Source organism: Ovis canadensis, chromosome 10, assembly GCF_042477335.2.
Source record: "Ovis canadensis isolate MfBH-ARS-UI-01 breed Bighorn chromosome 10, ARS-UI_OviCan_v2, whole genome shotgun sequence".
In the NCBI taxonomy this organism is placed as follows: Eukaryota; Metazoa; Chordata; class Mammalia; order Artiodactyla; family Bovidae; genus Ovis; species Ovis canadensis.
Window position 1 is genome coordinate 30522031 of NC_091254.1, and position 27942 is coordinate 30549972.

A 27942-nucleotide genomic window follows, 5' to 3' on the forward strand; every position below is an offset into this window, starting at 1 on the left:
TTTACCACAAGGACAAGCAATCTAGATTCACCCAGTACGTGCCTTTCTCCAATCAAAAAATAATGCTTTCTTTCAGTGTAAGTAAGCCAACTTCAGTCACATGGCCACATCTGAATCAATAATTGATAAAGATAACCACCACCAGCTAAATGAGTTAGACCTGGATCCTAAGTCAACTGAATTAGCAAGGAGAATGGGATTGTTATGACTAGGTTAGGCCAATGAGGGTCCAGCAGTGAATCTGGGGTCAATTCCCCAAACAGCAATGCAGCTTCAAAACAAAAAAGCGAATGGATTCTAGGAAGTTCAAGGTTATTTACACTATACCTTTGGAACTACACTTTACCTCCTCAAAGTACTGTACAATGCAACACTTTTGAGAGGGCTCTTGAGAGTCCCTTGGACAGCAAGGAGATCAAACCAGTCAATCCTAAAGGAAATCAACCCTGAATATTCATTGAAGGACTGATGTTGAAGCTGAAGCTCCAAATACTTTGGCCACCTGATGCAAACAGCTGACTCACTGGAAAAGACCCTTATGCTGGGAAAGATTGAAGGCGCGAAGAGAAGGGGATGACACAGAGAGTAAGATGGCTGGATGGCATCCCCGACTCAACAGACATGAGTTAAACTCCAGGAGACGGTGAAGGACAGGGAAGTCTGGCGTGCTGCACAAGTTTATGGGGTTGCAAAGAGTCGGACACGACTGATGGACTGACTGACCAGCAACACTTCTGACAACCGCAGAGGCCATAAAAGTAAAAAATTATACTTTCCAACCTACTAAAGATTTTCTTTGCTCACCTTTACTAATGCATTTTGGACCCTCATTCTAAGGCCATTTTCCATCTTCCTGATGTATATCCTTTCAGAAATTATGTAATCAAAGTTTCCTGGTAATCAACACCCTCAATTTTACCAAAAATTTTATTATGTCGTCATTCTTAAAAAACAGTTTTTCTGGGCAAATAACTATGAGTTCACATATTCATCTCAGTTTTGAAAATATCATTCCACTGTATTTTGGCTTCCACTGTTGTTACTGATGTTGTCCATCTATTTGTAGAAAGATCTGTCTTTTATCTTTAGGTGTTTCCAATATTTTCTCTATGCCTCTCATGTTCTGCAGTTATAATACTCTACTTGATGATATGTATCGTGCTTTCTATAGCTGCAGGCATATGTCTCATCAATTATGGAAAATTCTCAGCCACTATTTCTTTCAACATTGCCTTTCCCATATTCTATTCCCACCCCCCCTCCAAAGGATTCCAATTAGATGCACATTAGATTTACTAAGTTTTTTACCTGCAATTATGAGTTTCTTGTATATTTTTTATAACCTTGTCTTTATAGGCTACATTCTGGATAAACTCTTCAACACCACTTTCTAACTCACCAATTCTCTCTTTGGAGATTATGGGTCTCACCTTAAGGTTTTCAAACCTTTTCAGTTGGGACACTTTTGACCAAGGCTGAAAACTTTAATGAAACTTCATTTTGGCTTTTTGGCCTGAACACGAGCCCAACAACTTAGCTCAGTATATAGCTTTTAGGATACATATAACTGACATTTTGAAATTTGAAAATGATTCACAGATGTGCGATTTTGGATTATTTCAACATTATAGAAAGATGGACAACAAAGAAACTTAGATCTACATTTAGGAAACTATATTTTATTTGTACTATACTGAAGAAAAATCTCATAATAGGGCTATCAGAGGTTTTCTTTTATGAAGAAAAAGGAAACCTAGCTTGTCTCAGAATAAGCAGCGTCACAAATAAATAAGATTATAAACTTCAAAAACCACTCAACAGATAACAAAGATCAGGTCATCTTCAAATACCACATTTTAAAAATACAAAGAGGAGAGGACAATTATTAATATCTTTGTATCTATGTACCTAATAATATTGCACTGAACAGTACAAACTATAGGAAACAGGGAGAGAGCTGGAGAGAAACACACTACTACTAAGACACTTTAAAAGGCATTCTCAGGATTCCAGCTCAAGATGGCAGAGGAGAACGATGTGCGCTTATATCCTCCTGTGGGAGGACCAAAATCACAGCAAGCTGCTGAACAACCACTGACAGGAGGATGCTGGAACCCACCAAAAAATGATACCCCAAAGTATATCAAGTCTAAAGACAAAGAAGCTGCAATGAGATGGTAGGAGGGGCACCAACATGATAAAATAAAATCCCATACCCACCAGGTGGGCAACCCACAATCTGCAGAACGATAATACCTAAGAAATTCTCCCACCGTTGTCAAGGTTCTGAGCCCCATGTCAGGCTTCCCAGCCCAGGGAATCTGGCAAAAGGATAGGGAATCTCCAGGGAATCTGACTTTGAAGGTCAGTGGAATGTGCTTACAGGATTTCCACAGGACTGGGGAAAACAGAGACTCTGCTTTTGGAGGGCAACACAAACAAAATAATGTGTGCATCAAGACCCAGATGAAAGGAGCAGTGATCCCACAGAGGCTGAACCAGATCTACGTGCTAGTCCTGGAGGGTCTCCTGTGGAGGCGTGCATCAGTAGATGCTCACCATGAGCACAGGGGCACTGGCAGCAGTTCTGGAAGAGGTCCCTTTGCATAAGTCCTCTTGGAGGTGGCCATCACGTCTAAAATAGAGCCTCTAGACTCCAGGGCTGGGTGACCTCAGCCTAAACAACTAACAGGGAGGGAGCACAACCCCACCCATCAGCTCAGTTCAATGGCTCAGTCGTCCGACTCTGCGAGCCCATGGATGCAGCACGCCAGGCCTCCCTGTCCATCACCAACTCCCGCAGCCTACTCAAACCCATGTTCATCGAGTGGGTGATGCCATCCAACCATGCCATCCTCTGTCACCCGCTTCTCCTCCTGCCTTCAGTCTTTCCCAGCATCAGGGTTTTCTCCAATGAGTCAGTTCTTCACATCAAGTGGCCAAAGTATTGAGTTTCAGCTTAAGCATCAGTCTTTCCAATGAATATTCAGGACTGATTTCCTTTAGGATTGACTGGTTTATCTCCTTGCTGACCGAGGGACTCTCAAGAGTCTTCTCCAACACCACAGTTCAAAAGCATCAATTTTTTGGCACTCAGCTTTCTTTACAGTCCAACTCTCACATCCATAGATGACTACTGGAAAACCAATAGCTTTGATTATACAGACCTTTGTTGGTAAAGTAATGTCTCTGCTTTTTAATATGCTGTCTAGGTTTGTCACAGCTTTTACTGAGCATGGCGCTGCCCATCAGAACAAGACCCAGTTTTCCCCACCACCAGTCCCCCTATCAGGACTCTTACACAAGCCTCCTAGTCATCCCCTCGGCCGCTGCTCCTGACCTCGGGCTTGGGGTAGCTCCTCTTGGCCACCGCCCTGACCTTGGACATGGGGTAGCTCAAACTACCACACAATTGCACTCATCTCACATGTTAGTAAAGTGATGCTTAAAATTCAATGCCAGGCTTCAATGCTCCAAGGCTAAAATGCTCCAAGCCAGCAATACATGAACCATGAAATTCCACATGTTCAAGCTGGTTTCAGAAAAGGCAGAGAAACCAGAGATCAAATTGCCAACATCCGCTGGATCATGGAAAAAGCAAGAGAGTTCTGGAAAAACATTTATTTCTGCTTTATTGACAATGCCAAAGCCTTTGACTGTGTGGATCACAATAAACTGTGGAAAATTCTGAAAGAGATGGGAATACCAGACTACCTGACCTGCCTCTTGAGAAACTTTCATGCAGGTCAAGAACCAACAGTGAGAACTGGACATGGAACAACAGACTGGTTCCAAATAGGAGAAGGAGTACAAAAAGGCTGTATATTGTCACCCTGCTTATTTAACTTATATGCAGAGTACATCATGAGAAACACTGGGCTGGATGAAGCACAAGCTGGAATCACAATTGCCAGGAGAAATATCAATAACCTCAGATACGCAGATGACACCACCCTTATGGCAGAAAGTGAAGAGGAACTAAAAAGCCTCTTGATGAAAATGAAAGCGGAGAGTGAAAAAGTTGGCTTAAAGCTCAACATTCAGAAAACGAAGATCATGGCATCAGGTCCCATCACTTCATGGCAAACAGATGTGGAAACAGTGGCTGACTTTATTTTTGGGGGCTCCAAAATCACTGCAGATGGTAACTGCAGCCATGAAATTAAAAGATGCTTACTCCTTGGAAGGAAAGTTATGACCAATCTAGATGGCATATTGAAAAGCAGAGACATTACTTTGCCAACAAAGGTCTGTCTAGTCAAGGCTATAGTTTTTCCAGTGGTCATGTATGGATGTGAACACTGGACTATAAAAGAAAGCTGAGTGCTGAAGAATTGATGCTTTTGAACCGTGGTGTTGGAGAAGACTCTTGAGAGTCCCTTGGACTGCAAGGAGATCCAACCAGTCCACCCTAAAGGTGATCAGTCCTGGGTGTTCATTGGAAGGAATGATGTTCAAGATGAAACTCCAATACTTTGGCCACCTGATGCAAAGAGCTGACTCATTGGAAAAGACCCTGATGCTGGGAAAGATTGAAGGCAGGAGGAGAAGGGGATGACAGAGGATGAGATGGTTGGATGGCATCACCAACTCAATGGACATGGGTCTGGGTGGACTCTGGGAGTTGGTGATGGACAGGGAGGCCTGGTGTGCTGCAGTTTATGGGGTCGCAAAGAGTCGGACATGACTGAGTGACTGAACTGAACTGAGTCTCATCCACCAAGAGGGCAGACAGAAGAAGAACCACCCAACCCCACAGAGAATAGAACCAAAACCACATCACAGGAAGTTAACCAGGATGAAAAAGCAGAGGGTTTTGTCCCAGGTGAAAGGACAAGATAAAACCTCAGAAAAATAGCCAACTGAAGTGGTGACAGGCAACCTTCCAGAAAAAGAATTCACAATAGTTACAGGGTATATGATTCAGGATCTCAGAAAAAGAATAGAGACAAAGATTTAGAAGATGCAAGAAGTGTTAACTAGAGAACGAGACAAACTAAGGAACAAACAGGGATGTACAATACACTAGAAGGAATTAATAGCAGAACTTATGCAGAAGAATGCATTAGTGACCTGGAGGACAGAATAGTAGAAATCACTGTCACAGAACAGAATATAGAAAAAGAATGAAGAAAAAAAAAGAAGACAGCCTAAGAGACCTCTGGGACAATATTAAACAAATCAACATCCACATTATAGGGGTTCCAAAAGGAGAAAAGAGAGAATGGACTTGAGAAAATATTTGAAGAAATAACAGCTGAAAACTTCCTTAACATGGGAAAGGAAATAGTCAACCAAGTACAGGAAAAGCAGAGTCCCAGGCAGGATAAACACAAGGAGGAACATACCAAGACACATAGTAATCAAAATGATGGAAATTAAACAAAGAGATAAAATATTAAAAGCAAAGGGGAAAAATGACAAATAACATACAAGCGAACTCCCATAAAGCTATCAGCTGATTTCTCAACAGAAATTCTACAAGCCAGAAGGGATTGGCATGGAATATATTTAAAGTGATGAAAGGGAAGAACCTACAACCAATAATACTCTACCCAGCAAGACTCTCATTCAGATTTGATGGAGAAATCAAAAGCTTTCCAGACAAGCAAAAGTTAAGCAAATTCAGCAATACCAAACCAGGTTTACAACAAATACTGAAGGAACTTCTCTAGGCAGGAACCACAAGAGAAGGAAAAGACCTATACAAAATCTTCTAAAACAAATAAGAAAATGTTAATAGGATAATTTCCTGAACTACAAATGGAATAAATTCACCAACCAAAAGACACAGACTGGCTGGGTGGATGAGAACATGTGCATGTATGCACTTGTATTTACCACATCACTCTACTTAACCCCTCAAATTGTATGTATGTATTTTATATTATTAGGTTAATCATGTTTCCATTATGGCTCGCAATTGTAATTTTTTTTTTTTTGGTCTGCCTATTGACTGTGAAAACTGATAAACATCTTTTAGCATTAAAAAAAGACAGCCTCAAACCAAGATAGATCAAGCAAAGATATGAAAAATACAGGAGATCCAAACAACAAATGTTTCAGATGTAATTTAGTACTTGAAAGACAAAAAGCATAAAATATACCTTTATTTTAACAAAGGAAATTCAGAAAAATTGACCATATCTTAGGCTACAAAGTAAACCTCATGAAATCCAAAATACAAAAAGCAATAATATAGAAGTTATCTTTTTTAATTAAAAGAATATACACATAAAACAAAAAGCTCTCGAATCTGAAAAAGTTTAAATGCGTCATTAAGCAATTATTGGACCATAGATGAAATACAAACCTAAAGATGAGACTTCCTTAAAAAGAATGACAATAAAAGCATAATAGATGAGATGCATGGAATTCAGCTGAAATAGTTATCAAAAAAAAGGTTACAACATTAAGTACTTGTGTATGTGTATATATACACATATATATGAAAATAAATGCTCAACCAATTCAAAAAAGAGATAAACTTAACCAAAGAAGGAACTAATAAAAGAGAAATAAATGTTAGAAAAGAGAAAGAATATATAAATCCAAAAGCTTACTCTGAAAATAAACTACCAACTAACCTAATGAAGAAAATAGGGAGAAAATCACAAGTATTCAAAATCCTCTGACAATGTGAAAACAGTTATTAGAAAAGAGAAAAAGGAAAAATGTGACTTCACACAACTCTATGCAAACTAGTTTAAAAATCTATTCAAAATATACAATTTGCTAAAAAAAAATATTTAACAAAACTGACTTAAGGATCAAAAGTCTATTCATTTCCATTGGACAAATAAATTCTTTTTTTTTTTTTTTGGACAAATAAATTCTTAAAAATAAAGAACTTCTTCATACAATAGGACCAGACTCAGGTGGTTTCACATAGGAATTCTACCAAATCTTTCAAGAGCAAAAAATCACAATACCACTTACGATATTACAGAGTAACTACTATGTATAAAACAGATAACTAATAAGAACCTCCTGTATAGCACAGGCAACTCTACTCAATGCTGTGGTAACCTAAACAGGATGGAAATCCAAAAAAAAGAGGGGCTATATGTACAGGCTTCCCCAGTGGCTCGGCTGGTAAAGAATCCTCCTGCAATGCGGGAGACCTGGGTTTGATCCCTGGGTTGGGATTCTCCAGGCAAGAACACTGGAGTGGGTTGCCATTTCCTTCTCCAATGCATGAAAGTGAAAAGTGAAAGTGAAGTCGCTCAATCGTGTCCGACCCTCAGCTACCCCATGGACTGCAGCCCACCAGGCTCCTCCGTCCATGGATTTTCCAGGCAAGAGTACTGCAGTGGGGTGCCATTGCCTTCTATACCACAACAAAGTGAGATTTATACCAGATATGCAACATTCAAAAATCAATCAAGGTAATTATAACATTAACAGACTAAAAAGAAAGAAAAGAAAAGATGACATGATCATATCAATAAACACAGAAAAATTATTTGACAAAATGCAACACTCACATTTGTGATTAAAAATTCTTAGCAAACTAAAAAGGGAACTTCTTCAACTTGATAAAGAAAATCTATACAGAACCTACAGTTACCATTATATTTAATGGTGAGAAGTTTTCTTCCAATAGGATTGCTAACAAGAGGATATTAAGGAACAAAAGGCTGTTTCTCTCACCATTCCTTTTCATCATCATAATGGAAGTCCTAGCTTTCATGCTTTGGGGAAGGAAATGGCAACCCACTCCAGTGCTCTTGCCTGGAGAATCCCAGGGATGGGGGAGCCTGGTGGGCTGCTGTCTATGGGGTTGCACAGAGTCGGACACGACTGAAGCGACTTAGCAGCAATAGCAGCAGCAGCTAATGCAATAAAAGAAAAAAGTATACAGATTGAGAAGGAAAAAATACGTGTCTTTGTTCACAGATGACATGACTGTCTATGTAGAAAGAATCAACAAATCTGTGGGTTGCTCTGGATAGCACAGATATTTTAAGAATATTAATTCTTCCAATCCATGAGTACAGTATATCTTTCCATTTGTGTTGTCTTCAATTCCTTTCATCAATGTCTTAACAGTTTCCAGTGTACAGATTTTTTACTTCCCTGGTTAAATTTATTTCTGTGTATTTTAATCTTTGTGCTCCAACTGTAAATAGGTTTTTAATTTCTCTAATAGATCATTATTAGTGTATAGAAATGCTACAGATTTCTGTATTCATATCCTGCAACTTTGCTGAATTCATTTATTAGTTCTAACAGCTTTCTGATGGATCTTTAGGGTTTTCTATATACACTACCATGTCACCTGCAAATAGTCAGGTATATGTGTGTGTATATATGTTGGTATATTTAAGTGGCAGGATAATCCAATCATTTAGTTTCTAGGTTATCGATAGAGAAAAAAGTAGAGAGGTCAAGAAGATAAAAGGTAGACTTTTCTGAATGTAACCCATTCTGCAGATTTAACTGTGAAACCATGAGGTCCTCATTAGAGCAGTAGGAATCAGTCTTATAAGTTTGAAACCATGGAAATGTTCTACATATTTAACAAGCAAAATTTTAAAAAACCCTAAAACTAGAATCAAAAAGTAATGAATCAACTCAACCACATCATATCTGTGGTTTAACCACACAGACTGCTCAAGTGCCTTAAAATACAATAAGGTGCACTTTGCTGTACAGCAGAAACACACTGTAAATTAATAAAAATTAAATTAAAAAAAAATACAATAATCTGACTATCTATCCCTAACAAACTCCTGGGGGAGGAAGATCCCCTGGAGAAGGGATAGGCTACTCACACCAGTATTCTTGGGCTTTCCTGGTGACTCAGATGGTAAAGAATCCACCTGTAATGCAAAAGACCTGGGTTGGATACCTGAGTTGGGAAGATCCCCTAGAGGAGGGCATGGCAACCCACTCCAGAATTCTTGCCAGAAAAATCCCCATGGGCAGAGAAGCCTTGTCAGGCTACAGTCCATGGGTCGCAGACAGTCAGACACTACTGAGTGACTAAGCACAGCATCCCTAACGTCAATTTCACAGATATTTCCCTCATGGGTTATAGTCTAAGAACTACAAAGATCTTAAACTGTTCTAAGTAATCATATTATTAGTAATACTATTGTTAATTATTCTGGAACTATTCAAAAGTAAGATAATGCAACTGAATGTCAACAGGGACTAAAATTTTCAGCACAGAAGTGATACAACAATAAAAATCAAAGAATTAGGTAAAAGCCTTTCAATTCTAAATTTGAATTATTTGAATTCATGCTTGTTTGCATGTTTTTAAAGAGTACTTTAAAAAAGTACTTGTACTTTTGTACTTCCCAGTTGAAATACAATGAAAAGTCCTAAAAAATGACTAAGTTAGTGGTTTCCAAGTGGTCCTGAAATACCATCTCCCAATAAAAGAACCTGGACTATAGTGGAAAATGGCTGACTGAACAGAGGGTATAAAATACACAAAATCAGCTGCAGACACCTTAACAGAAACAAAGAAACTATCAAGGACTACTGAAGCTGTGTCAGTGTAAGGCAGGATATAGTGATAATTGGACTTCATCAAAATTAAAACATATCTTAAAAGACATGACCAAGAAAGTGAAAAAGCAAGTCACGATACTGGGAAACAGCACCCTTGGTTGCTCAGCTGGGAAAGAACCTGCCTGCTAAGGCAGAAGACACAAGAGATGCGAGTTCCATCCCTGAGTAAGAAAGATCCCCTGGAGAAAGACACAGCAACCTGCTCCAGTATTCTTGCCTGGAAAATCCCATGGACTGAGGAGCCTAGCGGTGGAGTCAGGCAAAGAGTCAGACACAACTGAGTGCACATACACACACACACACCAGGAAAATATATTTGCAATACATGTATCTTCCATGGCTTCCCTGGTGGCTCAGACAGTGAAGCGTCTGTCTACAATGTGGAAGACCCGGGTTCAGTCCCTGGGTTGGGAAGATCCCCTGGAGAAGAAAATGGCAATCCACTCCAGCACTCTTGCCTGGAAAATCCAATGGACAGGGGAGCCTGGTAGGCTACAGTCCACGGGGTTGCAAAGAGTCAGACACGAGTGAGCGACTTCATTTTCACTTTCATATCTTCCATATGACTGGTGACATTCAGAACACATAAGAACCATAAATCTGTAATAAGACAAACAGCACAACTTATAAGCAAAAGATGTAAACAGACACTTCACAAAAAAATAGGCAATAAACACATGAAAAGATGCTCAACATCACTAAACACAGAGAAATGCATAACCACTAGATACCCAGTAGAACAATATCAAGTGTTGGCCAAAATGTAGAGCAACTGAAACTCCCATACACTGTGGGCTGAGATGTAAAATGAAATAACCATTAGGGAAAACTATCTGGCAGTTTCTTATAAAGCTAAAAGTACACATAACATAAGACTCGGCAATTCCACTTCTAGGTATTTACCCACAGAAAACATACATCCACACAAAGACCTGTACACAAATGTTAATAGGAGCTTTATTCATAATAGCCAAAAACTAGAAAACAACTCCAAGTATCCATCAACTGGGGAATGGATAAACAAATTCTGACTGTTTATCCATTTGTCCTATTTTATCTGTATAATAGGACACCAGTCCACAATAAAAGGAATAAACTATTGACACAAACTACAACATGGCTGCATTTCAAAGCATTACGCTAAAAGAACCAAGATACAAGAATATATAACATGTGACTCCACATAATGAGAGATCAGAGGTTGTCAGGAGCCTGGTTTGGGAGGAAACTAACTCTAAAAGGACATGAAGATAGGTTCTGGAGTTAATGGAAATGCTCTGTATCTTGACTGTGGTGGTGGTTATACTGGTGTGTACATTTGACAAGACTCAAATGGTACACTTTAAATACATTTTATTCTTTGCAAATTATTCACAGTAAACTTTTTAAGAGCTCAGGATCTAATACCAAGACCTCCCAAGCTAAGGAAGGAACATTTGAGGAAAAAAAAAAAGAGAGAAAAAAGAATAAAAGAATAGTAGCAGTCTTAGATTAAGTCAGAGACATCAATAAGAACTCATGTTTAGCTCAATACAGATAAAGACTGTTACTAGTAATATTTACAGATATACGGATATACATCAGTTAGTATACACACCTATTCTTTGCTCTGTCAGCTGAGAGGGCCTAAAAGAAACACCAATCCAGCAGGAACAAGCACACCTAGCACCCAGATTTTTGCTCTCTTCTAGCCATCAGAGAAAAACCCTGTGCTACCAACACAAAGAGGCCCACATGGAAACTGAAGACGCCAGCTGACTGCCAGCATCCACAGCCAGACATGTGGGTACAGAAACTTTCAAATGATTCCCACCTCCAGCATTTTAGTACTTTACTGAGGTTAGACATAAAGGAAGAGGTAATTGTGCCTACTGTATCCTTTCTTATTTCCTGACAGAATTCATGAACAGAATAAATGGTTGTTTTACACCAAGGTTTGCTAACTCGAACTCCTTTTAATGCTACCAAAAAATGTATTTGCAGATCATGCAAGACTAAAAACATACTAATTTTTTATATAAAATGAACATTTTTACCTACACTTAAAAATCATCATAATCATTCCTGTACTATACATTATCAAAGTCTTCAGTTCAGTTGCTCAGTATTGTCCAACTCTTTGCGACCCCATGGACTGCAGCCAGGCCTCCCTGTCCATCAGCAATTCCTGGAGCTTGCTCAAACTCATGCCCGTTGAGTTGGTGATGTCATCCAATCATCTCATCCTCTGTCATCCCCTTCTCCTGCCTTCAATCTTTCCCAGCATTAGGGTCTTTTCAAATGAGTCAGTTCTTTGCATCAGGTGGCCAAAGTATTGGAGCTTCAGCATCAGTCCTTCCAATGAATATTCAGGACCAACTTCCTTTAGGAGGGACTGGTTGGATGTCCTTGCAGTCCAAGGGACTCTCAAGAGTCTTCTCCAACACCACAGCTCAAAAGCATCAATTCTTCAGCGCTCAGCTTTCTTTATAGTCCAACTCTCACATCCATACATGACTACTGGAAGAACCATAGCTGTGACTAGACAGACCTTTGTTGGCAAAGTAATGTCTCTGCTTTTTAATATGCTGTCTAGGTTGGTCATAACTTTTCTTCCAAGGAGCAAGAGTCTATTTCATGGCTGCAATCACCATCTGCAGTGATTTTGGAGCCCCCCCAAAAATAATGTCTCTCACTGCTTCATTGTCTCTCCATCTATTTGCCATGAAGTGATGGGACCAGATGCCATGATCTTAAAGATTTTGGAATGTTGAGTTTTAAGCCAACTTTTTCACTCTCCTCTTTCACTTTCATCAAGAGCCTCCAGGTGGTCTATACTGTATCTCCACTTATACCCTTATCCTTCTCTTCTAAACATTTTCCTTTGAAATAAACAACACTACTCACTCATTCTACTTAATCCTATAGATTCACTTCTCAAATTTTTAATTTGATGACTCTCTACTCTTCCTGTTTTACATTTACTGTGCTTCATTCTTTTCAAAGAATTTTCACATGTATGTAAATTCCAAAGAATTTTCACATACATGCAGTTATAGTTATGTTCTCACTATAACTTGTGACATATTGGTGCAGGTATCTTTATTTCAAAGATAAAAAGCAAAGCCAAGAGACTACTTAAGAATAGTTATAAAACTTTAATTACCCTTTGTGACTTAAAGTCCTCCACTATATGAGTCAGCCTTTTGTAACAGATCTAGTCCTGCATTCTTCCTTAGTCAGCGAAACTTCTTTCTCATCTAGCCAGATGTATCAAGATGCAGAAAAAGAACAAGGAAATTTTTTTAGGTGATGAGGGGATGGGAATGGGGAACAGGAATGAACTGTGTGGGGGGCTGTGAAGCAAAACTAATAATTCTGTGTACATTCTGGGAGGTACAGATCCCAGAGATAGAAAACTTCACATTAGAAATGCTCACCTCAATCATCAACAAATGCTCAAATATTCCTCCTGACTCTATAACAGAATTTGGCTTTCAAAGCTATTTATCTTTGTATTCGAATTACATAAAATAACAAATCTCTGTTAGAGAAAACACAATTTAATTACTCAAATTACATAAAATAACAAATCTCTGTTAGAGAAAACACAATTCAATTACGGCATCTGGAAAGCTGTACAGATTGGGTGAAAGTTTCCAGCACCATAAGAATACACATATTATTTCATAAATGTTCTAAAATCGCATAACATTGTCTGTGCAAATACAGAAAACAGTGTTAAAAAATAGTTGTCCATGATGTTATGAGCAGAGTGTACAAAATAGCCAGAAAGCAATTTTCTCTCATTTCCATCTTGGTTAATGGCTTGGAAAGCCTGCAGTCAGACTTAACACCTTCCTTCCACTCATTCTTTTGGTCATCAAATCCTACCTGCTATAACTCATATAAGCCTCTCACCATGCTAAATTCAGTTCCATTGTATCAAGTTTAGTTTAGATCACCCAGACCAGCCAATATGTCCAAAATACTGCCCATACAACCAACATAAAAGTATTAACAAGATATCTGACTTTCTTTTCATACTAAATCTTTGAAATTCAGTATGCTTTTTATGCTTTACAGCATATCTCAATTTAGACTAGCTACACTTCAGGTCATCAGGAGTTCTCAACACTGGCTACACATTAGAATCACTTTTCATTTATTCAATAAGTGACCTTACTAGTTCCAGGGTATGGAGGTGAGCTGGTAAACAAGATAGATCTCGTCAGCCCTCATCTCACATACACATGCCGTTAATTCAGTTTCACAGGTTCTCAAACATGCCAGTCCTCTGAAACCCTGTATTGTTATTGTGTTGGTTTTCTTCCTCTTCCTAGACTTTCACCTCTCCCCTCCATCTATTCTTCAATACCCATTGCAAATGTCACTTCTCTCTGAAGTGTACTCTGCTTCCCCAGGCAGTTATTTTTTCCCCTCCATTGTGAGCTTTGCTCATCTCTCTAACACTACCACAGTCTATAGAATTAGAGTCTATGAATTTGTCTCTCCACAAAATCAGGGTGTATCAACCTCATAATTCAGACACATTGGAGTTGAGACCAGTGACAGAGAAACAGTGGAATCACAGTTAGTTTGTGGAAAACCACACACATGCTATCTTAGTTACGCTATGTTATCTGCTATAGTTGCCCCCACCTAAACTACATCTGATTTGCCCATAGAAACTCATCATGTGAAGATCGAGAGTCACACATGTTACAGTAGGGAATGTATCACAGAAATGATCAACACCCATTTTCATGCCAGATATGTAATTCAATATAATTAATACCTGGCATCCTAACTTATTAACAGTTTTCTCTAAATTTGGATAGTGGATTCCCTGAAACCTGACTACTTGTGAATCTTGAGACTTTATCCCTTAGATGTGCATGAAGCTCAGTGTCTTTGAGGGCTTTCTCACCAAAGAAAAGCGAGAATCAGGCTTTGAACTTCTTAACAAAATAGCAACTTTGCTGTCTACTAAAATGATATGAACATATAAACTTTTACAATCAACAACTACTTACATTTAGGTATCTGTTAAAAACCTAAATCTCCAATGTCTACATTCATCTTCTATTAATAGCCTCAAATTATATTAGAGAGAAGAAGCTAAAGAGCTATTCTTATACAAGAACATATAATTTATTAAGCTGTCATCATAGTCAGTCATGTTACTTGATTTACATATATTTTCTTCACAGTAACACAATAATATGGATATCACCTCCATTTTACAGATAAGAAAAATGACAGTAGCATTAAATAATAATTCCCAAAGTAATGTGTTCAGAATATGAATTCTAGATGTCTGCCCTTTACATTAAGTACAATCCACCGCCAGCTCACATTGATTCATAAGAAGCAACTGTTAAATTTTTAGGAAATGCACAAGCTGTAATTAAAAATTAAATCATCTAAACAAGTAAGTAAGTAATATTAAAAACAAAGGCAATAATTATTCAAAACTCATTTCCTAAATATTTTAGTATATTTTCTCTTGTGGTTTATTGTGTGTATGTGTGTGTGTTTGTGTGTATTCCTACACTTTCCAACTCTGTACTCAGTGATACCATTTTAGTAGGTTGAAACTAACCATGATAGGAGTATGTACACCAAAGAAACTGGTAAATCCTACAATTTTTTTTTTTTTCTGAGCGGTTGTCAAACATTTACCAGCAAACCATGGGGTCCACTCATTATTCTGATACATGTCACTATACATATTTTGGATCCAAGTCCCTTACATATGTAATACACATGCTTGCTCAGCTCCTACCCAGAAATTCTGATTCAGTAGATTAAGGGTAGAATATCTGCATATGTGTTTTGAAAGAGACCATCTCTCTTCCGAAAGAATTTTGATACGTATCACCAGCCGAGAACTACCATGTGAGATTTCTAAAAGGGCTTTACATATCACATCAGACATTAGAAAACTACATACTTAAGACTGTATTCAAGTGCCCAAAGATAAGTTTTTACAAGCTACAATATGAAACTGTGACACAGCTCTTTTTTCAGGATCAAAACAGCCATAAGAAAGCTTCTATATTTCTAAAACTATCAAAGAGGTTGCTGCTTAAACAATTCAGTAGCTTTCATGAAAAGGCTATAATGAGACAACTAGATATCCATATGCAAAAGAATGAGGTTGAGCCCTTCTCTCACACCATAAAAAAAGGGCTGGCCAAAAAGTAAGCTTGGGTTTCTCCATAACACCTCTGCAAAAACCTGAATGAACTTTTTGGTCAACCCATTAAAGATTAACTCAAAATAGGTCAAAGATTCAAATGCAAGTACTAAAGCTCTAAGATTCTTTGAAGAAAACAAGCATAAATCTTTCTGATCTTGAATCAGACAATAGTTTCTTAAATATGACACCAAAAGCAGAAGTAACAACAAAAATATAAATTGGATTTCATCAAATTAAAAACATTTGTGTTTTAAAGGACACCATCAAGAACATGAAAACACAACCCATAGAAGAATATTTATGCAAACTGTGTATATAAGGGACTTGGATCCAAAATACATAAAGAATTCTTACAAATCAACAATAAAAAGATAACCCAATCTAAAAATGGATACAGGATCTGAACATTTCTCCAAAGATAAACAAATGGCCAATAAGCACACAAGAAGATATTCAACATCACTAGCAATCAGAGAAATATAAGTCAAAACCACAATGACATTACCAATAAAACAGCTATATCAAAAAGTAGGATAACAAATGTTGGCAAGGATGTGGAGTATTAGAAATCTCACACACTGCTCTTAGGATTTAAAATGGTGCAGCTGCTTTGGAAAACATCCCAGCAATTCCTTGAAAGGTTAAATACAGTTACCATATGACTTAGCAATCTCACTCCCAGACATAAACTCAAGAGAAATGAAAACACATGGCCACGCAAAAACCTGTATACCTACGTTCATAACAGCGTTATTCATAAGAGCCAAAATGCAGAAACAACCCAAATATTCACCAACCAATGAATGGATCGACAGAATGTGATATATCAATACAATGGAATGTTGTTTGGCAAAAACAAAGAATGAAATACGGCTACATCCCATAAGCTTTCATGAACCTTGAGAACACTATGCTAAGTCAAAGAAGCCAGTCACAAAAAAAAACCCCACATGCTATATGACTCTTATTCATATGAAATAACCAGAACAGGCATGTCTATGTGACAGTCTAACTGGAACAGTGGTGGCCGAAGGCTGGTGGTCAATTGAGGGGCCAGGGAAATGATCACTAAAGGTATGGGGTTTTCTTCCTGGGGTGATGAAATTGTTCTAAAACTGACTGTGGTGATGGATGTAGGACTCTTGCGATTTTATGAAAAACCACCCAAGTGTACACTCTAAATGGGTCAACTGTATCTCTATAAACTTGTTGCAAATGCACACACAAGAGCATGATAAATTTCTTTTAAAAATATTTACTTCTAGGAAATTTCCATTCCTGACAAACATCTATCATTTCTTTTAATCAATAAACTACATCATAAACTGTGCTCTCTTTTCATTTCACTGGCAGGAAATTCACACTAAATTCTGTGATCATAGTTCAGTTTCTGCCACCACCATGCCTCGCCTTCATTGTTTTAATTTAAAAGTGTTCTACTGCAAGCTTTTACAGTCTTTCTCGGAAGGAGGCAGGAATTGATGGCTGGCTAAATTCTGAAAACTTAAGAATACATTTAGATATTCATGATGTCCACCAAGGTACAGAAATCCTATGAAGTGCAGCTGGCGCTTTGCCAACCAGTTCCCATCATCTTAACCAAGAACTAAAATGGTGAAATCATCAATTTTCCCAGAGGACTTTTTTCCTCTAAACTACATTATCCATCTAGAACATTATAATGTAATATACACTTATCATACATTTAGCACATAAGATAATATTTAAAATAGAACATATATAATAAATCACTACTAAAATTTAACTTTGTTTCAGGAAATTCATTCCTACCCTAACAGGTGAGGATGACTCCTCTGTATTTCGTTTCTGGGACTCAGAGTCCACATCTTGGCGCTTGTTCTTCATTCTTTCTCTAAGATCCCCTGTAGGTCTTTCTGGTGACCTTTAAACCAAAAAACAAAAACAAAACAAAAAAAACAAAACAAAAATCTATATTTATATAACATTTCATAAGAATATATTTACAGAAACAACCCTACAAAACTCTAATTTTTCTACTATCCATGACTACTAAAGTTCAGAAAGGTAAATTTCAGCTTAAACATTAATATATTAAAAATATGAGCATCACTTACAAGTTTTCTCCTGACACCAATCAAAATGCATACATTAAAATTCGATGGGGTGGCAGGTGCTGGTGATAGTAATAACTATACATGAGCTGAGAGAAAGGATTTGTCATTAACAGTTTCTTTTCCTATTAATCACACAAATATGCTAGTTATATTTGAAAGCAAACAGTAGGAAGGTGAAGTTTTAAACCACAACACTGCAAAATTAATCTAGAAAAAACAATATTATTTACACACATATGTGGTTGGATGCAACATCAACAACTATGAAAATATTTTATGCATCTCAAGAATCAAAGCAAATGTAGGAATTTTTAATGTTATTCTTAATTGTTCTTAAATTTGAAATTATTTCAGAATAAAAAGCAGTTGAAAAATTCAAAGTAAGATTTGAATATTATACTTTTTATACTTTGCTATGGACTGGTTTTATTTAGGAAAAATACACATATTTATATTCAATACTGGTAAAGCTTCATAATTTATACTAGCCATTTGATAAATGGCTGTTCAATCATTTTCACACCATCACTAAGGAGAAAAACAAAGTAAAGATAGAAAACACACTGCCTTAAAAAATATTCCTAGAGCACCATTAAAAGAGGGCAAGAATTATTAAGAAACACTATGGCCCTCTTTAGCCACCAAAGAATACTGTGTATAATATTTCTAAAAGATATAAACAAATTATATAAATATTCACATCTATTTCAAGTAATAGTTGATCAATCAACTCCTTTATCAATCACTAATACAAATCACATGGTTACTGAAAAAATAATTTCAGTCTTTTTAAGGGATCTCATAACATTTACATTTACATGCACATTATATAGATCTATATTAAATGTTTTACCAGTTAAAGCTGAACTGGTAAATGGAATTTCTTATTAAGAACCAGCACTTAAATGCTTTAAATTATAATTATGTGCACATGTCAATTTTATGTACCCTAGTTTCCTTTATATAATAAGACAGTTTATGATAACTTGTTTCTATCCTAAATAGTACCTAACAGAATTCTCCACATATAGTAAATGCTCAGTGACTTAAATCATTTCTGACTAAACAAGTATTTCTGAAACACAATGCTTTTCTTTCCATCTTTGAATCACATTATGAACTATATTTTTCTTCCTTACAAAAAAACGGAAAATACACAAATACAAAGAAAGTTATCACAGGGAAAATGCACAAAATAGCAAAATTATACCAGAAATCCTTTATTCTAAATCTAGTAACAACACTACTTTTTTCCATTTTAGACAAATTTCTGTGCCCTTACAACCACCTGTATAAAAGTTCTGTAACTTGATAATAAAAGTCAAAGATGAAATAAAGCATGTACTAAAAATACAGTAATATAAGCAAGATATTAAAATTACTCTAACAGTTTCCCCAGATATGTATTTACTTATACATATTAAGCTTATAAAGATTAATTTTCCCACATTGACAGAAAGGACAGATGACAATCTAAATACAAATAAAACAGTATTCAGCATCACAAGTAAACTAAAATGTACAACATTTAAGTGAACAGAAAATCAGCTAATCTTAAGGATTTGAATTTTAAATTGTATTAAACTTCAAACTCAGTACACATACACAAAAATTCACCCAATTAAAAAACACACCTCCAAAGGTTAATGTGCGGTTTTCATACTGATGCTGAAGTCAAAGCAATCAGCACATCCAATTTTAAGACTAGGTAAATTAGTTGTTTATCAATCAAGTTTAAACTCTTGTGACAATCTTTATGTATGTGACATCTTTAAACACCATAACAAAATCATCATGAGGGAGCCGAAAGAAAAAGATTTTTTATTGGGAAGGTCTAATTTAGCCATGCCTTTATTAAAGGCAAAATGACGTTCTAAATAGGTAGTATACTTATCCACATATAAATACACACTTTCATCTACCTCAGTATATTGCGATAAGAGATTTGGCTAATGTATTTTAACCTATGAAGCTTGCATTATATTATTTTTTGCAATGAAGTTTTGAATTTTGAACATCTTAAAAAGCCAAAAATTATATATTCTATTTAAATTTTACTATTTCAAGAGTTGAAAGTAGTCTCTCCTCACTAAAAACAAATCCATGAAACTCTGCCATCTTAAACAGCATTTTAACATATACAACTGGAGAGCAGGGCATGAAAGTAAGCCATACACATATTACAAAAACAAACTTTTGAGCAAATAAATTTTAAAGCAAACATTTTTATTAATCTTGAAATTAATAACTAAAATAATCTTGTCAATCTTGTCTACTGATAAGACTACCACCAAAATATAAAACCTGACCAAATATATGGCAGTATTTCAAATTTTATACTAGATAAATTACAAAAGCCAAAAAAAAAAAATTACAATAGCCATCTTCTAATAGCATAGGAACAATTCAAAGTTCTCAATTTACCTTCTATAATTGCTGCTATAACCTTTACCACGGGGTGAAGGGCCATGTACGAATCTACATGTGTTTCCATAGAGGCAGTTGCCAGTCTTCAGCCAGTTACGGCACTGTGTCTAAGAGACAGATATTACTATGTGAATTTCATATTTAGTCATATTTATTTCTGGAAAAAAAAATGCTAGAGGGACAAAATTAAAATAAATGCTATCAAAAATCCAGCTACATTACTCCCCAAATAATGAAAACATCAGGAAAAAGAGGCCTATAAACCCTAATGCCCATCTCACTCCTTTGCTATGAAACACATTTAACCAATATTCCTATAACATTCTATTCACTTTTGTGATATAAATAAGGATCTGAAGAACAGTAATTCAAGAGAACCCCTGTGACTATACTAGTGACAACTCACCTCTGCTGTACTGCCAGTGCTGGGTCCAAGCCTTTCAAATACACTGGGTCTTCGGGATGTGCTATCAGATATAGTCTTGGTATTTTCCACCGTGACCTTCCTTCTAATTTTTGACATTTTGTACTACTTTAACCAAAAAAGAGAGAGGCAAACTGTAAAATTGTTTAGTTTTAAATATCTGAAGCAATAACTTACAAGTAAATAAGCTGGTAGATAACACTATAAAATTACAAGGGATTTTTCTCAGAAGGAAAAAAGACATAGGAGAGGTCACAAGTAAACAGAGGACAGAAGAAACTATCTTCTAAGACACACCTTGTTAGTAATTTGTTAGGACTTTGATTCTTTGGAGCTAGAATTTTACCTCTTCTACAGAATGAATAAGATTCTCACACAGTTTCCACAGTACATTCAATTTCAGAAAACACTATAAAAAAGTTTCTAAGTTCCTTATAAAAGCTGTTTCAAAATTTAGTAATTATCTTTTAAAGAAAAAGTGTGCTATCATTCTCCATCAACTGGTCGCCAAAAATTTCTTCAGGTAAGAACTTTAGAGTAGAAATTGTGTTTTATACAACTTAAGTGATAACATCAGGTACATTCCAAAAATCAGCCTGGGAGAAAATTTTAAGTATTTTCTGTTTTACACAAGCCAAAGATGAACAGTATAATCAGGAATATTCTTTTGTAGTATTACCAAAAAAAAAAAAACAGAAAAAAACCCTCAATATTGATAAAATGACTTTCTTTCAAAATAGGACTGGATGAATGAACAACTAGAAAAAGTGAAGATGTTTTAATAATCTATACTGCACTGACATAAAAGCCAAAGGTGCTAAAAGAAATAAACAGGCTATTTTCCATTATTAGTAACAAGAAAAGAAATTATGAAAATATTTTACAAAAGCAAATAAAACATTAGAAACTAAAATATGCAATCAGGTGATTCAGCTGGAAATGAAAATATCAGATAAAAGCACTATGATAAATATTAGAAAACAATCTTAAATTCTAGACCTAGAATAATCTAGATGGTACACTACTGTGGGAAGCGGGCAAGAAATGCCTAAGAGAAAGAAAAGGAACCAACCATATCACACTTTATACACTAAACATTAGTTGAATTTTTGTTAGTAGGCAAATGCTACTAGAATGAATGATGTCAGCTAAAGAAGTAGAAATTCCATTTGGTAAAGAACTGGTCTCTATAAAGTTTACAATGTTTGTTACTGTGATGTCAAAGTAAGGTCCCATGACTTGCAAGGAAGTTAAATCACAGCAGTACAGAATCAAAACTTATAAAAAAAAAATTATAAACAATGTTTGGTCCAGTTAGATACTTCTTGTCAAGTCACATTTTAAAAAGGTCCAAAGATTAAGGACAACAGTTGACAAACTAATAGATAATGAACCAAAAGAAAAATATATGATATGATACAATATGGTAGTTTTAAAATGGAAATATGTATGATTATTTTCTAATATACAATGTAACCATTAGTTAGGGTTAGAATCAATTTCTAGTGATTCTAGAAAGTTAGAAAGTAACTTTAGAGTAATTACAAATTTTAAAAAATTATGTAGAGCATCCATAAGTGAACAAGAATATGTTCAACACAAAATCACTTATGTATCAAATGTTCTTCAGCTTCCACACAACAATGAATATTATCTTTGATTTAACTTTTCCTGAGCTCATTCTCAGTCCTAATGTGAATTTATAAAGGAAAAGGTGGGTAAATTCCATACGTACATTTGACTTACTGAATAAAGAACTAAAAGCCAAGATAAGTGGTAAGTGGAGTTGAAAAAGATCTAGAAAATGTAGAGCTTTGATTAACTGAGAAAAACAACTTTTTTATAATTTATAACTGAGATTCAATAAGAAATATGTAACAAGATAAAGTTTTTAAATTTCATCATCTGTTACTATAAAAATATATAGGCATACACAAATTCACATTCACTAATTGAAAAACATTAATAACTTAAAAATGAATGTGTTCTAAAAGTTGATTAGCTATTTCTAGTTACCTGCAACTTGGGAACAGGCACACTGTCTCACCACGCTGCATCAAGATAACTAACCCTAGCCTTACATTTTTCCTCCCAGTATCAAAGGCAACGATCATGTCTGCCCCCCAAACCTCTATCCCCAACCATACCCTACTTCCAACACACCTTCCCTCTTCCAAAAAAAAGAAAACAACAGTAGTGTTTTCCACAATTGGGGTAACAAGCTATTTCTTAGTATACATGAAACACTGGTCATCTATTATCTCTTTTCTTGTCTTTCTGAGGGCTCCAGATATTAAACTGCCTCTCTTCCCTGCCTATAACCTGTTGGCTGAATCAGGACCCTCTCCTCCTCTGACCTACTGCTGGGAAGCATGGTCTCACAGCTTCTCTCCCATGTTAGATCCATCCCTAACACAAACTTTGAAGACCTCAAGGGGTTTGGGCTGCAACAGACAATGTAGTGAGGACTAATGATCCAACCTTACCCCTCCTTTGTATTGACTCTAAAAGTTTCTTCCCACAGAAATAAAGTAGCTTTCACAGGAGACATCGAGTACTACAAGATTCACCTATAGGGTGATTATCCCAAGAATTATGCTACTGTTGAGTCTTCCAACTTAGGGAAGATAAGCAATGAAGTAAAGACGTAGTCACTTCTCTCAGAGAGTCAACAGTACCAAAACATGGCCTAAAATAACACTGAGTTTCAGAAACAGGTCTAGGTTACAGGGAGGTTCTAGACAGAAAAAAAAAAAAAAACCAAAACAAAACCCTGCGGGAAAAAGTAGAAACTGAAGTTTTCTAATTGATAGAGAAATTCTTCTGATCATCTATCTAGGAACTTCTATCAGTAGTCAACAAATTATCTAAATATTACTATGAAGCACTTATGATTTTGTACAGATAAAATGCCTTAAGCTTGCATTAAAAATATAAAATATATTTTAAATCCTATTTGTCTAAATATACACACACAATCTACTGTACAATGGAAAAGCATTTGCTCATACATATTAATTAAAAATTAGGTTGCATATAATGTGAGAATTAGAATTTTCAGTCTAAAGATTTGGCACAAAGAGAAAGACAAAGCACAAAAGAATAAAATGTAGATTTGACTGAGAAGGGGAAAATTCTTTCAATTAATATATGAACAGACTTCAATAACTAAATGCTTCAACGTATATGGGAAAAATTGAGATAAGATTAAAATGTAAATATTAAAGTCTTCCCTATCTCAGAGACTTTGAAAGCTTCCCCTCAGTTTTCAATTTATTCTTTAGTTCTACGTTGGCATCACCCTCCCACTCACATTATCATGCCTTTCCCTAACAGCAGCATTATCAAAGCCACAGCACCACTGATGAAAGTCTATTGAGTAATTCCCCTATTTTTCCTCTCCATTTGCAGAGAAATAAATATCAGAAGCTTTAATATTTTTTCAACTGAAAAAAGAAAATAAGGAGCATTCCCTGGTGCTGCAGTGGTTAGGACCCAGCGTTTTCACTGCTAAGGACCCAGGCTCAATTCCTGGCTAGGGAACTACAATCAAGCAAGCCAAAAGGTATGGCCAAAAAACAAAAAACCGGAAAACATGGCCACAATGTCTGAATCTATTAAGACACAACAAAAAGTCTTAATAAATGGGAAATGTCTTCCTTCCCCCATTAACTTACAAATATCACAATGTATTCATAGCTTCATATTACAAAAATATTTGAGAAAAGAAAAACACAATGGGCCTCTTTTTAAACAATTATTTCTGAAGCCTGATAACTAAAACCTTTCAATAAAACATTAGTTCTAGTATTTTCACTTCAATCCACAATGACATCTTTGAGATCTCATCCTCCACTAGCATAAATGAAAGCATGAAAACACTTCAATCTGGATAAGAAGCACCATATTAGGAAACTGTCAAATAACTAAACAATTAAAGCTACAGAATTCCTGGTACCAACTTGTAGGAGAATAAATCCCTATCTACTGGCACTCTAAAAGTGTTAAAGATCTCATCATATTTATGTCTTGGTTTTGAAAGAAAAAAGTTTATTTGATGCGTACTGTGAATTTTTTCTTCACAATTTTAGAATAAAAGAATTTTCATAAACAATCTTGCAGATCGCTTATATGTAGACAGACTAAAACAACTTAATAAAAGCAAATTCTGAACAGAACTGTCAGATCTAAACTGACTATGCAAGCATAAGGAAGGCAATATACTAGTGCTGTGTGGAAGACACATTTTGTTGAAAAGACTATGTCAGGAGAGTATCCCAGGCTGGCAACTACTATAAAATGAAACACAACGAACTACTATAAAATGAAACACAACGAACAAAACTACCAAAACAAAGAATAAAAGACACTTTGTAAAACAACCAGTTAACGTTTCAACTGCTACTAAATATCTGCTGAAATAGCTCCAACTCAACTCTACAGGAAAAGGAGCGCAAGGTGGAGTGGGGGGTGGGGGGGTGGACAGGAAAGACAACGCTGAAAACCAATTCTGTAAATAAATACGCTAAACAACTGCTTTCTATAAGTAAATGTCAGTGCATATCACAATACAAACTAACACCAATGACTGCTAAATTTTCAATAACATACAGAAATTAAAACAGCATCCACCTGTGGGATTTTAGTTTTCATTTACAAATATGCAAATCAGATAAACGTGCATATCTTAAAATCTGCAGTCAATGTTCATTTCAAAACACCAATAGTTCGGAGGTGAGAAAGAGGCGTGCACCTGACAAAACTAGATCCTCCCAGATCCCCACAGTCTTAATGTCACAATATTGTTCACAAAATTTTCACAACTATTTTTGCAGACACAAATCGCTACATACCAGCATCTACATTCTTAGTCTCCAGTTGAAATTGTCATGTTATCATCTAAATACTTAATTAAATTCTCAATCATTCGCAAATCAAGAGATATGTCCACAAAACTGTCCAAAATATTGACGCGTAGATTCTAAAGTCAGTAAATTCAAACACTGCAGAAGGAGACCGCGGTAGCCGGCACCACACACGAATGAATTGTCCTGCATAAGCATCTAGGTTTACTGCAACAGTATGTCTGGCAAAACTCTGAAAACTTGAGGTGTGAAGATCCTTCCAAACTTTTAAAATTATTTCTTCAAAAACAAATAAAAAACCTGAAGAGGCTGCACACGCCCACAATTTTCAAAGCGGTTCAAATGATCTGAAAATCTCAGACTATAACCCAATGGCTTGACCCTAGGCTCCACAACCAATATCCTAGCGACAATGCGGTCTCATCAACTCAAAGTTGCAGCCACATAAATTGTTTGCACCTGTTTAGAAAGAGCTGATGCCAAAACATCTGAGCCTCGCCTTTCATCCCGCCTTCCCTGGTTTCTGACAGATAGCTGCCAAAAGTAACTACCGAGGGACTGTGAAGACAAACTACTTAAGTAGTTAAATGCTACTTAACTCCGAGAACGTTGAGTCGTTATCACTGCCGGGAAATAAGCAAGCCCAAATATAACCAAAAGTAAAGATACCTTTCCTTAAGAGGTCTGGGGAATGCGTGACCATATTCCGGCACCCTTCCATCTCACACAAATGACAATACCACGCAAGAGTTCCCAGGCTCACATTAAATGGTAGTGACCTAGCAAAGTTTCCCGTCTGAATTCACTGGCCCCCTCAGGCAAACGCGCTTGAGAACACCTCGGGATGACAGCGAGAAGCCCGGCACGAGCCACAGGGGTCTTCCGCAGAGTTAAGGATGGGACGCTCACGGAGGGCTGAAAAGCCCGGCGTGACCCAAGCAGGAGGGAGGACCGGTTGGGCCTCCCTAGCCTGGGCCCGTCCAACCAACCCCTTTCCCCCCGGGACCCACACCAATTCACAGGATTCAAGCTTACCTCCTTCTCGAGCTTCTTTGGCAAGCGCAGTTCGGAGGTGGCACCGCCGCCTCAGCTCCGAGGAGCGGGGGAGGCGACTGCGTCCCCGCGCCCGGCCCCGGGGACACGACGGCGAGAGGGAGGTGCGCGCGCGGACCCCGGGAACAGGCCCTCGGCTAGCGAGGGACTCCGGGACGGCTGGGAAGCAGAGCCCGCTCGCCGCTTCGCCAGGGTCGAGCCAGCCTGGGACGAAGGGGGGAAAAAAGAAAGAAACAAAGAAAGAGACTGGAGAGTAAGAAAAGACAGGGAAAACACTGTCAGGCCTCAAAACGCCGCCGGAAGTCAAGGGTTTGCCCTGTTCCTCAGAAGATCGAGGCAACTTCCGGCCTCCAGATTAGTCGTCAGAGGGCAGGCTCCGCCTTCCTCGTGGACACACCTCCCCGGCGTGACGTCGGCGCCGAGGCATTCGGTAAAATCAACAAATCTGTGCTTTACCTGAAATCCCTGGAGAAGAAACCAGGAATCCGGGAGAGCAGAAACTCCCACTTTTAAAGTGAATTTAAGAGAAAGAGATTTCTCATTTTATTACATAATTTCTTACAATAAACGGCTATTGTAAATGTGCAGAATGACACATTTGTTGTCGAAATAACTGCAGCTATTCATTTCCCTCAAAGTTTTTACTGAGCAGCTGAACTGGAGAGACGCGCGGTATTTGTTTTGCTTTTCATGCCCCTCTGCCTTCTCAGACAGTAACAGCTGTCGCCTATAACTGTGGAGCAAAAGGCAAGCACGACTGCGTCTTTGAAGGAGCCAGCAGAAATTTACTGTAAATTGGGAGCAGAAACCTTGACTGTACTTCTAACAACCTTCTTTCCTTGTTTAGGATACAATGATCTGCATGAAGTTAGTTATTGAAATTGCTTGAGATGGCTAGTCAAATGTCACGGATCAAGACCCAGTACCTAGCCTCTCACAAATTAAAAAAAAGAAAAATGTAAACCTTGGTCGGCGTTAATTTCAAGGTACCGTTTATTTTGTTCTTTGACAAAACCAAGGAATGAGAAAATCTTTGATCAAAACTACTGATAAAACTCAAAAGAAATGGGTACAATGGTTTTGGCTGGAATCAGTAAATTAAAATATGGGAAGAGAGTGAAAAAATCAAGGGCATTAAACATTCCTGACGACATGAGAAGCTATTTTAGCGACAGCAGCCAGAGCTTCTGAACACGTGGGTCTGATGTAACGCTCTGGCAGCAAGAATCCATATTTGCCTTTATCTCGAAGTTCAATTGTAAACGAATATTTGATACCCAAGTCATAGATCCAGTCGTCTGAACCTCCAGGAGCTAGATCTAGAAAAAGGAAAAAAGAAATCACTTTCTGAAATACAGATGTTTCAAT

The 27942-nt window shown here is 37.0% G+C and overlaps 2 protein-coding genes across 9 annotated transcripts in view; both read right to left on the minus strand.

Moving 5' to 3' along the window:
- Positions 1 to 27350, minus strand: part of ZC3H13 (zinc finger CCCH-type containing 13) — a 98586-nt gene extending 71236 nt beyond the window's left edge. For 4 of the 5 annotated variants that reach the window (XM_069601288.1, XM_069601289.1, XM_069601287.1 and 1 more), the window contains exons 1-4: positions 26557 to 27224; positions 20639 to 20764; positions 20230 to 20339; positions 17501 to 17612 (exon numbers count right to left, since the gene is read on the minus strand). In XM_069601288.1, the coding sequence (XP_069457389.1) occupies positions 17501 to 17612; positions 20230 to 20339; positions 20639 to 20755 (339 nt within the window). In that variant the 5' untranslated portion in view covers positions 20756 to 20764; positions 26557 to 27224. Of the gene's footprint in view, positions 1 to 17500; positions 17613 to 20229; positions 20340 to 20638; positions 20765 to 26556 lie in introns of all 5 variants that reach the window. The other variant, XM_069601290.1, reaches the window with a different exon arrangement.
- A 199-nt stretch (positions 27351 to 27549) lies between these two features.
- CPB2 (carboxypeptidase B2) overlaps positions 27550 to 27942 on the minus strand; it is a 58820-nt gene continuing 58427 nt past the window's right edge. For all 4 annotated transcript variants that reach the window (XR_011259343.1, XM_069601292.1, XM_069601293.1 and 1 more), the window contains one exon: positions 27550 to 27893. Coding sequence is in view for 3 of the 4 variants with exons in the window: in XM_069601292.1 (XP_069457393.1) it covers positions 27709 to 27893 (185 nt within the window). In the remaining variant the exon portion in view is untranslated. The remainder of the gene's footprint in view (positions 27894 to 27942) is intronic.